This window comes from Ovis aries, chromosome 1, assembly GCF_016772045.2.
Source record: "Ovis aries strain OAR_USU_Benz2616 breed Rambouillet chromosome 1, ARS-UI_Ramb_v3.0, whole genome shotgun sequence".
NCBI classification, from domain to species: Eukaryota; Metazoa; Chordata; class Mammalia; order Artiodactyla; family Bovidae; genus Ovis; species Ovis aries.
Genome location: NC_056054.1, coordinates 275085398 through 275102950, shown reverse-complemented (window position 1 = coordinate 275102950; position 17553 = coordinate 275085398). Strand labels below are relative to the sequence as shown.

At 47.6% G+C, this 17553-nt stretch overlaps 1 protein-coding gene across 7 annotated transcripts in view; it reads right to left on the bottom strand.

Moving 5' to 3' along the window:
- Positions 1 to 17553, bottom strand: part of PLCL2 (phospholipase C like 2) — a 210788-nt gene that overhangs the window by 23081 nt on the left and 170154 nt on the right. For 4 of the 7 annotated variants that reach the window (XR_006056587.2, XM_027962005.2, XM_042234014.2 and 1 more), the window contains one exon: positions 11205 to 11314. The exons of the other annotated variants lie outside the window; for them this stretch is intronic. Coding sequence is in view for 3 of the 4 variants with exons in the window: in XM_027962005.2 (XP_027817806.2) it covers positions 11205 to 11314 (110 nt within the window). In the remaining variant the exon portion in view is untranslated. The remainder of the gene's footprint in view (positions 1 to 11204; positions 11315 to 17553) is intronic. 7 annotated transcript variants of the gene reach the window in all.

Below are 17553 nucleotides of genomic sequence, written 5' to 3'. Positions count from 1 at the left end.
CTGTCAATAATTACCTTAAACATAAATGGATAAAATGCTCCAATGAAAAGACTGCCTGAATGGATACACAAGCAAGACCCATATGTATGCTGTCTACAAGAGACGCACTTGTTCAGACCTAGGGACACATACAGACTGAGAGTGAGGGGATAAGAAAAGGAATTCTACGGAAATGGAAATCAAAAGAAAGCTGGAATAATAATACTCATGTCAGATGAAATAAACCTCAAGACAAAAGCTGTTAGATAAAGGAGGACCCTACACAACACAGGCATCTGTCTGAGACGAAGATATAACAACTGTGAACACATCTGCAGCTGACGTACGAGGACCGCAGTGCACGAGGCAGATGCTAGCAGCCGTGAAGGAGACGCTGGCCGTAACTCAGCAGTACGGGGGGGCCTCAACACCCCACTTGCCTCAGAGGAGAGACCATCAGACCGAAAGTCAACAAGGAAACGCAGACCTCAAGTGAACATTAGGCCAGGCAGAGTTAATTGCTATTTTCAGAGCATTTTATCCAAAAGTAGCAGAATACACAATCTTTTCAAGTACACATGGAATATTCTCCAGGATTGATCACAAGCAGGGTCACAAAGTGAACCTCAGTAAATTTAAGAGAACTATCCTATCAAGCATCTTTCTCAACTACAACACTATAAGATTAGGAATCAACTATAAGAAAAAAACCTTTGTGTTTCTGTTGTAAAAAACACAAAAGCATGGAGACATGCTACAAAACAGCCAACGGGTCACTAAAGAAGTCAAAGAGGAAATAAAATACCTACAGAAAATGAAAGCTTGATGATCTAAAACCTATGAAACACAGAAAAATCAGGGCTAAGAGGGAAATTTATAGCAATACAATCTTACTTCAGAAAATAAGAATAATCTCAAACTACCTAACACTATACCTAAAGCAGCTAGAGAAAGACGCAGAAACAAAACCCAAAATTAGTAAAGGAAAAAACTCATAAAGATCCGAGCAGTAGTAGATGAAATAGGGATGAAGAAATTAATAGAAAAGGTCAATGAAACTAAAAGCTGGTTCTTTGAAAAGACAAAATTGGTAAACCTTTAGGTCTCAAGTCGATAAAATTAGAAATGGAAAAGAAGTTATAACCGACACCACAGAAATACAAAGGATCATAAGAGGCTGCTACAAGCAACTATATGCCAATAAAATGGACAACCTAGAAGAAACAGACAAGCGCTCAACAAGGTACAATCTTGCAGGACTGAAACAGAAGAGAAGAAACAGCAAATATGAACAAACCAATTACAAGTGATGAATTGAAACCGTGAATTAAAAACAATTCCAACAAACGAAAGTTCAGAACCAGATGGCTTCACAGGCAAATTCTATCAGACATTTAAAGAAGAGTTCACCTGTCCTTCTGAAACTATTCCAAAAATTTCAGAGAAAAGAACACTCCCAAGTTCATTCTATGAGGCTACCATCACTCTGATACAAAAACCAGACAAAGATATCACAAAAAAGAAAATTACAGGCCAATTCACTCATGAACATGAATGCAAAAATCCTCAAAAGAAATCCTAGCAAACTGACGACTCCAACAATCCACTAAAAATTATACACCATGATCAAGTAGGGATCTGTCCCAGGGATGCAAGGATTCTTCAGTATTTACAAATCATCAATGTGATATACCACATTATCAAACTGAAGAATAAAAGTCATATGATAATCTCAGTAGTTGTAGAAAAAGCTTTTGACAAAATTCAATACCCACTTTTAATTAACACTCTCCAGAAAGTGGGCACAGAACGAACCCACCTCAACATAAAAAATCCAAATATGATAAACCCACAGCTAACATCATTCTCACTGGTTGGAAGCTGGATACATTTCCCCTAAGGTAAGGAACAAGGCAAGGATATCCACTGTCACTGCTTTCATTCAGCATAGTTTTGGAAGTCCTATCATGGCAATCAGAGAAGGAAAAAATAAAGGAAACAAAATTGGAAAAGAAGTTGAAATGTCTCTATTTGCAGATGACATGATACCATATACAGAAAGCCTAAAGATGCTACCAGAAGACTACCGGAGCTCATCCGTGTAGTCAGTAAAGTTGCAGGATATAAAACTAACACACAGAAAACTAATGCATTTCTGTATACTAACACAAAATCAAAATCAGAAATACAAGTTAAAGAAACAATCCCATTCATTATCTAATCAGAAAGAATAAAATATCCAGGAATAAGGAGGCAAAAAACAGAAAACTGAGATACTGATGAAAGAAATCAAAGGCAACACAAACAAATGGGAGACACATCATGTTCCTGGACTGGGACAATCAACACGGTGAAAGCCAGCATCTACCCAAAGCAATCTACAGATTCAGTGCAATCTCTATCACATCACCAATGGCATTCTCCACAGAATTAGAACAAAAAGTTGTACAATTTGTGTGGAAATACAAAAGACTCCAAAGCAATCTTGAGAAAGAAAAACGGAGCTGGAGGACTCCGGCTCCCTGGCTTCAGATGCTACATGAACACAGTGATCAAGACAGTATGGTACTGACACAAAAACAGAGATATGGATCGATGGAACAGGATCTAGGAAGCCCAGAGGTGATCTCAGGCACCCGTGGCCACCTAAGCTACGAAAAAGGAGGCAAGAAAATAGGCTGGTGAAAAGACAGTCTCTTCAGTACGCGGTGCTGTGAGAAGTGAATGAAATTAGAATATTCTTTACAGAAAAATACAGAGAACCATACATGAAAATAAACTCAGAATGAATTAAGGAACTATATGTAAGACCGGAGACTACAACCGCTTCGAGGAAAACAGGTACAACACTCTGATATAAATTGCAGCAATATCTGTCTTCTACAGTAATGAAAATAAGAAGAAAAACAAAGGGGAATTAATGAAGGTCAAAAGCTTTGCACAGCCAAGGAAATGACAAAACAAAATAGGAGAAAATACTTGTAAACAACGTGACTGCTGCTGTTGCTACTGCTGAGTCGCTTCAGTCGTGTCCGACTCTGTGTGACCCCAGAGGCGGCAGCCCACCAGGCTCCCCCGTCCCTGGGATTCTCCAGGCAAGAACACTGGAGTGGGCTGCCATTTCCTTCTCCAATGCATGAAAGTGAAAAGTGAAAGTGAAGTTGCTCAGTCGTGTCTGACTGACAAGAGCTTAATTTCCAAAATTTACAAACTGCTCATGAAGCTCAAATATATACATATATAAGCAACACAATTTAAAAAATGGGTGAAGACCTAAATAGACACTTCACTTCTCCAAAGAAGAAACAGAACTGACCAAGAGGCACATAAAAGGATGTTCAACATCGTTAATTATTAGAAAAATGCAATCACAACTGCCATGAGATATCACCTCACACCCATCAGAACAGCCATCATCCAAAAGTTGACAAACAATAAATGTTGGAGAGGGCGTCGGAGCAAAGGGAGCCCTCCCCGCTGCTGGTGGGGATGTAAGTCGGTACTACCGCCATGGAGAACAGTGTCGAGGTTCCTTAAGAAACTAAAAAAAGAGCTGCAGTATGACCCAGCAATCCCACTGCCGGACATGTGTCTGGATAAAAACATGGTTCAAAAGGGTGCATGCGTCCCAGCTGCCCACCGCAGTGCTGCTCACAACAGCCAGACCATGGAAGCAGCTGAAATGTCCACTGATGGATGGATGGCTGAAGAAGACGTGGCACACACATGTAACGGGGTATTCAGCTCAGCTCAGTCCAGTCGCTCAGTCGTGTCCGAATCTACAACTTCATGGGCTGCAGCACGCCAGGCCTCCCTGTCCATCGCCAGCTCCCGGAGTCTACGCAAACCCATGTCCATTGAGTCGGTGATGCCATCCAACCATCTCATCCTCTGTCGTCCCCTTCTCCTTCTGCCCTCAATCATTCCCAGCATCAGGGTCTTTTCCAATGAGTCAGCTCTTCACATCAGGTGGCCAAAGTATTGGGGTTTCAGTTTCAACATCAGTCCTTCCAATGAACGCCCAGGGCTGATCTCCTTTAGAATGGACTGGTGGGATCTCCGTGCAGTCCAAGGGACTCTCAAGAGTCTTCTCCAACACCACAGTTCAAAAGCATCAACTGTTTGGCGCTCAGCTTTCTTTACATTCCAACTCTCACATCCTTCATGACTACTGGAAAAACCATAGCCTTGACTAGACGGACCTTTGTTGGCAAAGTAATGTCTCTGCTTTTGAATATGCTGTCTAGGTTGATCATAGCTTTTCTTCCAAGGAGCAAGCGTCTTTAATTTCATGGCTGCAGTCATGATGTGCAGTAATTTTGGAGCCCCCAAAAATAAAAGTCTGACACTGTTTCCACTGTTTCCCCATCTATTTTTCATGAAGTTATGGGATTGGATGCCATGGTGTTAGTTTTTTGAATGTTGAGTTTTAAGCCAACTTTTTCACTCTCCTCTTTCACTTTCATCAAGAGACTCTTTAGTTCTTCTTCACTTTCTGCCATAAAGTGATGTCATCTGTGTAGCTGAGGTTATTGATATTTCTTCCAGCAATCTTGATTCTTGAGTAATGGGATAGTACTCAGCCATTAAAAAGAATGAAATAATCCCATTTGCAACAACATGAACGGCCCTGGAGATTATCATACTACAGGAGTTAAGTCAGACAGAGTAAGACAAACGTGATATCACTTGTATGCAGAATCTAAAAAAATGATACAAATGAACTTATTTACTACACAGAGACAAACTCACAGACTTAGAAAACAGAATTATGGTTACCAAAGAGGAAAGGCTGGGGGAGGGATAAACCGGGAGTTTGGGACTGACAGGCACTCACTGCTATGTTGGAAACAGATAACCAGCAAGGGTCTACTGTTTAGCACAGGGGGCTCTATGCAATATTCTGCAATAACCTAAGATGGGAGAAGAATTTTGAAAAGAATACATGTGTACCTGAGTCACTTTGCTTACACTTGAAGCTAACACACTATGATGAACTACACGCCAATACAAAATAGAACATGTCAGGCCTTACAGAACTTCCTTCCCACATCTGTGATGAGATGACCAGAAAGAGGAAGACTGGAAAACACACACAAGCAGCCACCCCGCAGAGACCAGCGTATAACACAGCCGAATTACTGTCTAAAGCTCACAGAACTCACACTGGTAATTCATAAAAATGCTGAAAATTCTAACAGTCAGGCAACCTGGAGAGATACAGACCGAGGGTCTCTCTTTTTGCTTCTGTTTGATGAAGGAGAGGAGAGGAAGGGAAGCAGGAGGCGACATGGGAGAGTTAGGGATGGGCTGACACATAACTAGAAAACCAGAGGCAACACATAAAGCGATGATTGTTAGAAAGCGCAAGCCAGGGGGCCCTGGGAGGACAGGTCCAGACGCAAGGTCAGCGCAAGGGGAGCTTCCCACACGCAGCCCGGCAGTCTGCTCCCGAGCTCAGGGAGGCGAGGTGCCGTCAAGGGTAACAGAGAAGGAGGGAGGCACACAGCAGCCACTGGAAATACACACGTTCAAGGAGGGAGAGGACGCCATGAGCACAGAAGGCAGAAGCGGGAAAGTGAAACAAAGACCCCACTGGGCAGGGTCGACGGCAGATGAGGTGCTGTGGAGGACACAGCAACATCGCCTGAAGACTATAGAAACTATAAAAAACAACAGCAACTCTAGAAACTATAGAAAGAAACGCAGCGGCAAGGCCTCAGTCAAGTGAGCAGTCACTGTGACTTGTGGGATAATACCAAACAGCACAGACGCACGCGCGAGCCACAGGAGGCGGCCAAGGGCAAACGGAAACGAGTCTAAAGAAACGACGGCTGAAACGTTTCCAAGTTTGATGAAAACTATAAAGCCAGAGATAGAAAACTCTTAAGAACTCTAAGCAGAAAAACAAAGCCACACGAGGACCCATCATGACCGCTTTAAAAATCTAAAAAAGTAAAGACCCAACAAAAAGATGCTCAAACTCTCTACACTCACTAGACTTGCAAACTGACGGTGTCACGTGTTGACAGAGGTGTGGGGTGGCTGCAAGCCTTGTACCACTGCTGGGGGCTTCTCTATGGGACGGTTCATAAAGCAGTTGGCAATTCCTTACACAATCTGACACACCCACAGTTAACAACTGAGCAATCCACTCACAGGTATTCATCCAAGAAAACTGAGACTGCATGCTCACACAAAGACTCGCACGTGGATGCTCACTGCAGCTGTATGCGTAACATGTAAAAACCAGAAGTAACCCAAATGTCTCCACCCGCGAGTAGACGCACTGTGGCACACCCAGAGGATAGAATACTATTTATTAGTAAAAAGGAAAAGCTCCCTGAAACAGCAACTTAGATGGCTCTCAGAAGTGTTCTGCTGAATGCCAGAGGCCGCGCACAGAGATTACCAGCACACGGCTCCTCGTCTGTGACATTCTGGAGCAGGGGAGGCCACAGAGACAGAGGCGAGACCAGCAGGCGGCCAGGCAGGGGAGCTCCCCACACAGGGCGGAAGGGGACTCCTGGGGTGACGTCTGCCACCACTGTGCTGGGCTGCATGGCTACACACACTTGTCAGAAGTCACTGAATTGCAGTTAGAACTGGTGAATTTTATTTTACATAAGTTATACCTCAATAAAGCTCATCAAAACAGAGAATGGTGCTGACTGTCTAATGAGCGTGAGGTCTTGAGGGCTGGTTTCTGAATTAAAGAGGCAATCAGAAGTCTGTGGGGATGAATGACACCCTCTCCCCAGTTATCAGCAGAAACCCTAGAACAGGACAGGGACAAACTCTGAGAAAGCTGGGCCCAAGCACCCAAACAAAGGCTGTCTCTGACACCAGCTGAGACTTCTCCTTTCTCGGCCGCTCCCTCGGGCTACAGGAAAGCATGGGTGATTTCTTGGGCTGCTGGCGACAGCAGACCAGCTTAAATATTGAGCTTTAAGTGAGCAACATGGAACCACAGTCCTGGGACCAACAGGGATGTTTAAACCTGGACAACGGAAAAGTAACAATATGCCTACCTTCCCACCCAGAAATAGTAGCAGGTGTTAATATTCTCATCTTTCATAGCAGAAGGCCAACCAATAAATCGTATAAGTGAAATGTGTAGATTTCAAAAAGCCCCAATTAATCCAAATGTATAACCCAAAAAACCCAAATGTATAGCTTTCAAAAATGACTCCAATTAACATTTTACATAATCTTTTTTCTTAACCTCAGAGAGATTTTATAGGAAATAAATACCCTTTAGAGTAAAAATTGTTCAGCAATTCACTGTTTCTTTATGGTTGCTTTTGGGCTTCCCTGTGGCTCAGATGGCAAAAAATCCACCTGCATTCAGGAGACCTGGCTTCAGTCCCTGGGTCGGGAAGATCCCCTGGAGGAGGCGATGGCAACCCACTCCAGTATTCTTGCCTGGAGAATCCCACGGACAGAGCCTGGAGGGCTACAGTCCACGGGGTCACAAGAGTCAGACATGACTGAGTGACTAACACTTCACTTCAAAGTGAAATTTAGCACTTAAAAAATTAAATAGAGAAATTATAGTAGGATCTTGTCTACTGATATACTTTATTTCATAATATAGGAGACACTAATGCTTATAAGACACACATTCCCTGTTGGCTCAGCTGGTAAAGAATCCGCCTGCAATGTGGGAGACCTGCATTCGATCCCTGGGTTGGGAAGATCCCCGGAAGAAGGGAAAGGCTCCCCACTCCAGTGTTCTGGCCTGCAGAACCCCATGGACTATACAGTCCATGGCGTCGCAAAGAGTTGGACACGACTGAGCGACTTTCACAAGGAAGAAAATCACTCCAATTTAAGGAGGCTACAATGCAAAGAGGCCATGAATTATATGCTATGCAAAAATATCAAAGATGTGAAAACCATGGGAAAAAAGTATGACTCAGAATCAATAAAATATGTCTCTATTCACCCACCCATATGCATATGAAACAGCTCCTGGAATAAGGTCACACGTTTAAAAGCAATTATTTCTCAGACGGAGGATCTGAGGTCATTTAGAAACTTAATCTTTTATACATTAAAAATGTTCTTTGTAATGAAGACATGTTCACAAAAACTATTTTTATTCGAAGGAAAAAAAACGAAGTAAATATGACAAGATGTTGGGCTTCCCTGTGGTCCGATGGTTAAGACTCCGCCTGCCAATGCGGGGGACACAGGTTCGATCCCTGGTCCGGGAAGACCCGACCTGCCGTGGGGTAACTAAGCCCGAGCGCCGCAACTGCTGAGCCTGTGCAGGGCAACAGAGACAGCGCTGGGGCGAGGAGCCCAGGCGCCCGAGCTGGAGAGCAGCGCCCCTGGCTGCGCCTAGAGAACGCTCAGGGCAGGTAAGGAAGGCTCGGCGCCCCCAAAACAAATACACACATAAACCGTTAAAAGACAGTGCGCCAAGATGTTAACAGGGGGTCCTTCTGGGTGTGGGCTCAGATAGACACTTCTCCTTCATCCGTGTCTGCATTTCAAAGTAATCCTTAAAACCGAAAAAACTAAACGAAGCCAGCAGAGACTCGCGAAACCCGGGCTGGACACCCTCGGATGAAAGCCGTCTCCGGCCCGGGGTCTCATCCGCGACCCCCAGCTGGAGTCCTTCCTCCTGCGACGCCGGCCGCCCTGCCCGCCGCGTGCTTCGGCCGCGCCGCGTGCTTCGGCCGCGCCGCGTGCCGGCGCGCGCGCCGGCCGCGCCGCGCGCCGGCGCGCCGCGTGCCGGCGCGCCCGGCGCCGCGCGCGTGCGGCGCGCCGCGCCGGCGCGCCGCGTGCCGGCGCGCCGCGTGCCCCGGCGCGCCGCGTGCTTCGGCAGCTGCGCCCTCGCTCGGCCCCCAGGGCCCTGGGGGCCAGGAGTCCTGCGGCCTGAGACCCGCCCGAGGTCTGCGGGGCGGCGCGGGAGGCGCCCGGAACGCGAGAGACCCACACCCTCCCGCCAGAGAAGGCTGGGAGCTCAGCCCAGGCCCGCGTCTAAAACTCCGCGAGCACTGGGCTGGCCAAGCACGTTCACCCCCGTGAACTACGCGGCCATGAACGAGGCCCTCCCGCCGAGCAGAAAAGACGCGCAGATCTGTGCAGCCCTTCCCCACTCCGGGCCTGCTTCTGCCATGCGCAGCCACCACCGAGAGCGAATACTACCCTAGAGACTTCCAAAACCTATCACCCTGTCCTATGCATTTGTTTCCATATGAACACAAGTCTGGGGTTTTAGTTCTCTCTCCTGGACATAATTCATAAGAAAATGGTTTCCTCAGTGCAGCCGTTCGGTTCAACGTCCTGTTTCTAGAATCTGATCCATTACTTTGCTCTGGCTGTTTTTCACGACTGTGTGCACCAGGCTTCCATTTCCAGGGGTCCTCAGCCAAAAGTGCTTCCCAAACGGTAATGTGCGTAAGGATCCCCTGGGAGCTTATTTTTTTTAAAAAAGCCAAATGAGCCTTTTGTTCCTATCACAGGGCTACACACTATGGCGCTATTTTCCCCTGAGGTTTGCAGGAAGTTTACAGTGTACCAGCAAGCTGTAAAGCTAAATGCCTCTCCACTGCAGACTTCTCTATCTGCTGTTTATTGAACTACAAGTGATCAGAGTTAAATACTAAGCAGAAGATCTAGAGATTTTAAAAAGTACATGTGTAGGAAGCGAAGTATGAAGAAGTTCAGAAAATGACTAATTATACAAATGAGTAGGGGCGTTAAGATGAGAAAGTGCAAGGTGGCTAGCTTGGGCAGGGTGACTTCTCATTAAATTGAATCAGAAAACTTGTCTGCTGCAGGGTGGATCCTTTAATTAGAGGGGGAACAGGAAAATTAAAAGAGGCAGCTGTGACAACGTCTTTAAAGCTTTGAATTCAACTGAGAAGAAAGCTGGGAGGGTGAACCAGAGAGCAATTTTACGTTGAGTTGTCCAAGGTCCAGACAAATAATATTTCTGTGTTATTATTATTCAGGGTCCCAAACACTGAGATGAAGAAAAGGTCATCGAGACAAAAAAACGGTCCAAGGCACATGCTGCTGCTGCTGCTTAGCCGCTCAGTCGTGTCCCACTCTGTGAGACCCCCTGGACTGTAGCCCACCAGGCTGCTCTGTCCACAGGGATTCTCCAGGCAGGAATACTGGAGTGGGTTGCCATGCCCTCCTCCAGGGGACCTTGCCGAGCCAGGGCTCGAAACCCGATCTCCTGCATGGCAGGCAGATTCTATACCATCTGAGCCGCCAGAGAAGCCCCAAGGCACACACACAGAACAGTATTTTTAAAATCATGTCTTATGATACGCAGGGTTTCCCAGGTGATTCAGTGGTAAAGAATCCGCCTGCCAATGCAGGTTTGATCCCTGGGTTGGGAAGATCCCCTGGAGAAGGGAATGGCAACCCACTCCAGCATCCTTGCCTGGAAAATCCCAGGGACAGTGGAGCCTGGTGGGCTACAGTCCATGGGGCTGCAAAAGTTGGAAACGACTGGGCAACTAAACAACATATTATATATTCCACAGAGAAAAGGGCTGGGGCCGCACGGCAGAAGACCCTGGATGGTGAGACTGTGTCTCCCTATGGCTACGCTAGTTTGACATTTTCTGTAATGAAAATACATCACTTTCATAATAAAAATAATAACAGTTAATTTTTAAGTGGTCATGCTGAAATAGAAATGGAGGGAAGCTGGGAAGGAGGAAGGAAGCAGATAATCAGTTATGGATGTTTTTTCCCTTGGAGGGAAATGTCTTTCAAACGGCAGTTCCCTTCGCATACTTCTTTCGAGTATGCCCCCCACGATTCTTTCCTATTTTTTTTCCTGGGATCACATTAATATTAAGGCTGTGATTATACTTTCAAGCGTAGAATGAAACTCGAGGAACTAGAATCTTCCAATTCCCAGTCGTTTCCCTGTAATCAGTGCTGTTTCCCATGCAGCGACTGGCAACTATGAACTCTGCAGTGTCTCAAGGGTGAAACGCAAGGCCCTTCCCCTTCCCGGCAGGACCCACAGCGTGCCAGCCACTCGATCCCTGTCCTCCCCGTGAGCCGCCTGCGCAGCGACCGTGCCGCACACTCTCCCGAGAGCAAAGTCCTCACAGGACTTCTGTGACAAACTGCAGCCTTGATGGGCTGGTGACGCACAGCACAGAAAAGGGGACACTGACGAGTGGGAAGCAACGCGCGGGGAAGGGCTGCGGGCCCGGGAGCGCCAGGGGCGGCTCGGAAAGCACCTTTAGGATGGTGATGTTCCAGGTGAAGCTCTCCACGGCCTTCTGCAGCTTGCGTTCCTTCAGGCCCTCCCTGGTGCCGATGCTCTGCAGGTGCTCGTGGAACTCCATGGCTGAAAGAAGCAGAGCGACAGAGGATGTTACTTCCCCACCCAACCTGAGGCCATGGGCCGGCAAAATCTGCCTTTCCAGGTATAGCTAGAAAGATTCCAGTCTCCACTGGGATTTCACAGAGGACGAAATAACAAAGTTCCCGCAGGGGAGGCAATGCCAATTCACAGCCCCAGCAAGGCAGACGGCATCTCTGAGTGCGTGCCTGTGGACTGGGAGGCTGCCCAGGGCACAGATGACCATCCGCGTCCTTCCTCTAGAGGTGGGGGCGCTGAAGAGACTCAGCCAGGTCCAGAGACTGAGGCTGAGGGAGCGGGAGGGACCGCGGACCAGGGCCAGGCTTTGGAATCTCGGAGGCTGATTTAGCTCCACCAAGGTCTCAATGATGCTTCTGAACTGTGGTGTTGGAGAAGACTCTTGAGAGTCCCTTGGACTGCAAGGAGAGCCAAGCAGTCCATCCTAAAGGAAATCAGTCCTGAATATTCATTGGAAGGAGTGATGCTGAAGCTCCAATACTTTGGCCACCTGATGTGAAAAGCTGACCCATTTGAAAAGACCCTGACGCTGGGAAAGATTGAGGGCAGGAGAAGGGGACAACAGAGGATGAGATGGTTGGATGGCATCACCGACTCAATGGACATGGGCTTGGGTAAACTCTGGCAGTTGGTGATGGACAGGGAGGCCTGGCGTGCTGTGGTCCATGGGGTCGCAGAGAGTCAGACACGACTGAGCGACTGAACTGAACCGAGGTCTCAATGTTGGCAATTAGGGATGAAAAAAAGCACAAAGCACTGTGTCCTGTCGCAGTAAGACGACCTGAGGTCCGAGACCAGGCCTGCAGCAGAGGGGAGAGGATGAGAGAAAGCCAGGGCAGCCTAACTCTTATAAGTCACATAATCAGTGCATATTCCTCACCGCCATTCAAAACAGCATGAACGCGAGAGTGGTGGGACGTCTTCTTCCTGATTTAATATCATTAAAACTCACGCATTTTTTTTTTTTACATATTCACTGCAGTCGGTTATCGCATTGCTGGCCAATGGGAACCCTGCAGGTGGGTTTCTAAGTCCTTCTGAGGTCACTGATTAGACTTGACACGTCCCTTGCTTCTGGCATAAGACGTTCTAGAGTTAGCAAGGACACTGCTCACCTGGGCCTGGAGCCGGGCACTTCTCCAGGGACCTCTGGATTCTTACAGCAGAGAACGGAGCTCAAAGGCCACGATCTGGGGGCCAGGAGTGCTCACGGTCACTGGGTTTCCACTGTTTCCCAGGCTCTTTCGTGAACATGTCTTAGGTACAGGGCTATTTTTTTTAAGGAAGAATAAGATCTTGCTTGTACTTCTAATTCAAATTTACAGATACAATGTTTTCAACTATTTTTTTCCTTAAATCTTAGACTTATTTCTTTGGCAGACAATTAACCACATCAACATAACTAATAGTAAGACTGCTAAATACAATTTAAACTCTACATTTTTTTTTTGTCCTTAGGGCACGTCTCCTTGAGAATGTAATAAAAGCAGTGTTCTAAGGTCAGTCAAGGTAGTTTTCTTTACATGGTTATGTCCGTAACAAAGTACAGTTACGTTCATTTGTTTCCTTTTTATCCCATTGTGCATGTGGGAGTGTGAAATGTTTTTGCTTTTTTGGATAAATTTTTTTTTTTATGATTCCTGAGTCCAGCAGCGTGTCAAGGTGCATTCAGGTAAATCTCTCTTTCTTCCTGGATTCCTCTACCCTAATCCCTCCCTCTCCCTGCGCATTTTTCTGCGTTCTTAGCTTATCTTGTATTGTCCTCTTTCTCCTTGAAGATCCACGCAGAGGTGCCCATATACCCACAGTCCCCCATGTCTGGCACAAGAGCAGCGCAGCGTGCACAGCACTCTCTGGCTGTTCATGCAGCCACGGCGGGGACGGCTCACTGCCCACGCATCAAGCCCTTCTCCCCCTTTGCTGACACCGACAGAGCGCCCCCCCAACACACTGTGGAGGCGAACCAGCCCTCACGGGTGGACGTGGTCTCCAGTCTTTCGCTGTCACAACCAATGCTGGAGCAGCTGTCGTCTCACAAGACATTCCCCATGCTCTTTTGTACATTTTCCTGCTCAGCTGGGCACCCAGTTTCTCGCTCCCCTTCTATGCAGCATCGCTTCAAAGCAGTTCTTTACACAGTGATTGACAGGAACTTTATTCCTTAGTGTCTCTGCACGGTGAACAAGAGCTGACATACAGGATAAATATAGTAACCTGCCAATCTCGCCTTGCCTCTTCTCCATTTCCTCTCTCCTAAGAGGAGCCAGGGCCCTAATTCCTGTCATGCTAATAAAGCTTAAGAAGCTCATTGGTTTAAAAAGGAACAGTAATTAGTAGCAGTCATTACATCGTCCAAGAAACTCCCACAGTGACCCTTCTGCATTCGGCCTCTCTTTGGACAATGCCCAGCTTGGTCCCTAACCTCCCCCCAGCCCACGGCTGGAAGCCTGGCACAGAGGGCCGCATCCTCCATATCTGCTTCCGACCTTCCCTGGATGTTCTTGGTTTAATACACTGAAATAAAAGACAAATAATAACCATGACTAGGTGGCAATTATGTTCTAAAATCCAGGATTTCTGCTAAAGCAACACACACACACACACACACTTCTCTCTGGTGGGTCTGAGAGACTCCCTGGCACACGCCTTGATGACTCAGATCCACCTCCTAGAACGTGGCCAGACGAGGCCCTGACAATAAGACCCCAATGGTTCTTTAGTTTTAATATTTCGCCATCATCTGGATTTCAGGATATTAGTCTTTAATATCCATATTTCGGGTAGTCAGGAAGCATTACGGTCTTAGAAGCACCACTGAGACTCGGAAGGTGGGCGTCCAGATGGAACATGGAAAAGAGAGGAGACAGGGGAGCGGGTGGAGCAGTAACGCTCTGTTAACAGGCTGAGCTCAGACAAGCGTCCAGCCCAGACTGCAAGGAGGCAGCCTTCAGAAAGCTCAGAAGAACAAGAGCCAGGGGCTGCCGTGGGAAGGACTGAGGACTCAAGGAAGAAAAACAGTGCGGATGATTGAAAAATGATGCTGATACAGAGGAAATGTGGAAACATTTAAGAAAAAAAGTACAGCTGCCTAAAAAGCTTGTATTCTACACGTCTACTAAGGTTCAGCCGCGATGGAGAACAGTATGGAGAGCTCTTAGAAACCTAAGAATAAAACTGCCATACGACCCAACAACCCCACTACTTGGCATATTCCCTGAAAAAACCATAACTGAAAAATACACATTTACCCCAGTGTTCACTGCAGCACTGTTTACAACAGCCAGGACATGGAAGCAACCTAGATGTCCACTGAGAGGTGAGTGGATAAAGAAGTGTGGGACACGCACACAACGGAACATTACTCAGCCAGAAAAGGAACACATTCGAGTCCGTTCTGATGAGAGGAACGAACCTAGAGCCCATTATACACGTGAAGTGAGTCAGAAAGAGAGAAACAAGTATCATACGTGAATGCGTATATATGCGATCTAGAAAAACGGCACTGATGACCCTATTTGCAGGGCAGCAGCAGAGACACTGACATAGAGACGGACCTGCAGACACAGCGGGGGAGGTCCCGGGGGGAGCAGAGCAGCCAGAAGCACATCCGTTATCACACTGGAAGTAGCCAGCCAGCGGGAACCTGCTGCGGACGCTGGGAGCTCAGACCCGGTGCGCAGGAAAACCTGGGCGGGAAGGGAGGGTGCTGGGCGGGGGTTCAGGAGACAGGGCGCCTGTGTACGCCTAGGGCAGGTTCATGCTGATGTGCGGCAGAAACCAACAGGATATTGTAAGGCAACTGTCCTCCAATTAAAATATTTTAAAAGTGAGATAAGACATTTCACCCTTATCTTCCCCTTCTTAAAATATCTATATAGTCAAGTAAAAGTCCAAAAGGAGGCAAAAAGTTAGGGTTAGGGTGTGTGTGAGTTTGTGTGTGCGAGAGTGTGTATGTGTGTATGAGTGTGTATGTGTGACTGTGTGAGTGTATTTGTGTGTAAGTGTATACGTGTATATTTAATAATGAAGTTCTTTAAAAGTGGGCACAAAAAGTGATGAGCTGAAAAATGGAAAATTTTGTTAAAAATAGGAAAGCCTGTATTTTAGAAAGTAGCCGACTATCTGTTCCATTGGTAGGTATTTGATTCCTTGGTCTGCTACATAATATATCTGTTTCTTTAAAAGAATTTTCACGTTATCAACTTACAGACGGACTGGTGTAAACATTCTGCCAGTCCGCTAACAGGCAGCACATGCTGACTTCGGATTTGAAGGATCCTCACTTTGACTCACACAGCATGACTGCGCTGCTCACTGCTCTCCTGCGACGCGCCAAGTCCAGGCCAGAGACGAGATCAAGGGAGGCGAAAGGCCACTCACCAAGCACTTCACGCGCACTGCACAGGAAACCTGGAGAGAGGCTCTGGAACTTTCCCGAGTAAACGGTAAAGAAGAATTCGGAGGAGACTTTCAAGACGGGGAGATCACATTAAAAGCTCACCCTCTGCGTGTGGGGCAGCTCCTACAGGACAGCTCGGGGACGCCGGCAGGAAGACCCCATACTTTCCGAAAGGCCAATCGGCGTCCTCGGAATGGGCGAGGGCAAAAGGCAGAGGCAGAAAGGGAGACAGAGCTTCCAGGACAGGGGTCTGTGCCCGGGCAGGGAATCGTGAAGGAGGACACGTTTGCACACTGGGAAACCCCACACAGGCGGCGTCACGGGGGAGCTTGGGAACCCCAGAGGGCGGGGAAATGGCGAGGGCGGGTGCTCGAAGGCAAAAGGCGCGTCTACCTGCAGACCAAGCGGCCTGGCCCTGCTAAGGGGCCCCCAACACAGGGCCAACTCCTCTGGGAAAGCGCACAGCCCCTGGTGACTTCCCCCAAGTTCCAGGCCCGGCAGGTACTCCCCAAACGCCCTAGCGTGACTGAGCCCCAACAACCGGCTCCTTTCACCCCCGTGTCTTGGCCGAGAATAGAGACCTGCAAGCAGGAGCAGGCCCAGGGCCAAAGCAAAACAGCAGGAGGCTGTGCGAGCAAAGGGGAGAGGGGGCGCGGCCACGCGGCAGGGGCGGCAGGTTAGTTCCCTGGAGCTAGCGTCAGACCGTGAGCCTCAGATGTGCAGACGACACCACCCTACGGCGGAAAGTGGAGGAGAACCAAAGAGCCTCTTGAGGGAAGTCAAAGAGGAGAGGGAAGAGTTGGCTTAAAGCTCAACATTCAGAAAACGAAGATCATGGCATCCGGTCCCATCACTTCATGGCAAGTAGATGGGGAAATGGTGGAAACAGTGGCTGACTTTATTTTTCTGGGCTCCAAAATCACTGTGGATGGTGACTGCAGCCATGAAATTAAAAGACGCTTACTCCTTGGAAGGAAAGTTATGACCATCCTAGACAGCATCTTAAAAAGCAGAGACATTACTTTGCCAACAAAGATCTGTCTAGTCAAGGCTGTGGTTTTTCCAGTGGTCGTGTATGGATGTGAGAGTTGGACTGTGAAGAAAGCTGAGCATAGAAAAATTGATGCTTTTGAACTGTGGTGTTGGAGAAGACTCTTGAGAGTCCCTTGGACTGCAAGGAGATCCAACCAGTCCATTCTAAAGGAGAGCAGTCCTGGGTGTTCACTGGAAGGGCTGATGTTGAAGCTGAAGCTCCAATACTTTGGCTACCTGATAGGAAGAGCTGACTCATCTGAAAAGACCCTGATGCTGGGAAAGACGGAGGGCAAGAGGAGAAGGGGATGACAGAGGATGAGATGGTTGGATGGCATCACTGATGGACACGGGTTTGGGTGGACTCCAGGTGTTGGTGATGGACACGGAGGCCTGGCGTGCCACGGTTCATGGGGTCGCAAAGAGTCAGACACGACTGAGCAACTGAACTGAACTGAGCATCAGATTATGGACTTTAGGAGCAACTAGACTTTGGGAATAAGTACAAGCTGGAGCAAGGCAGGCTCTGAGTTTGAGCTGACCCTACAGTGCCCATAGCAGACTCAGAGACCTTCCTGAAAATACTGGAGGACTTTCCGAGGAGGCAGACTGACCGGAGCAGGGAAGTGGGGGAGTCACAGGGATGTTCTTCTCATGTATATCCTGTATATATTCCCTCCCCCTTTTCCCCACAGGGTTATGATGTTGTTCTTTATTACTCCTTTAATTTGTATAACCTTTCCTGCTTTAAAGAAAAAAAGCGCCTTATTTTAAA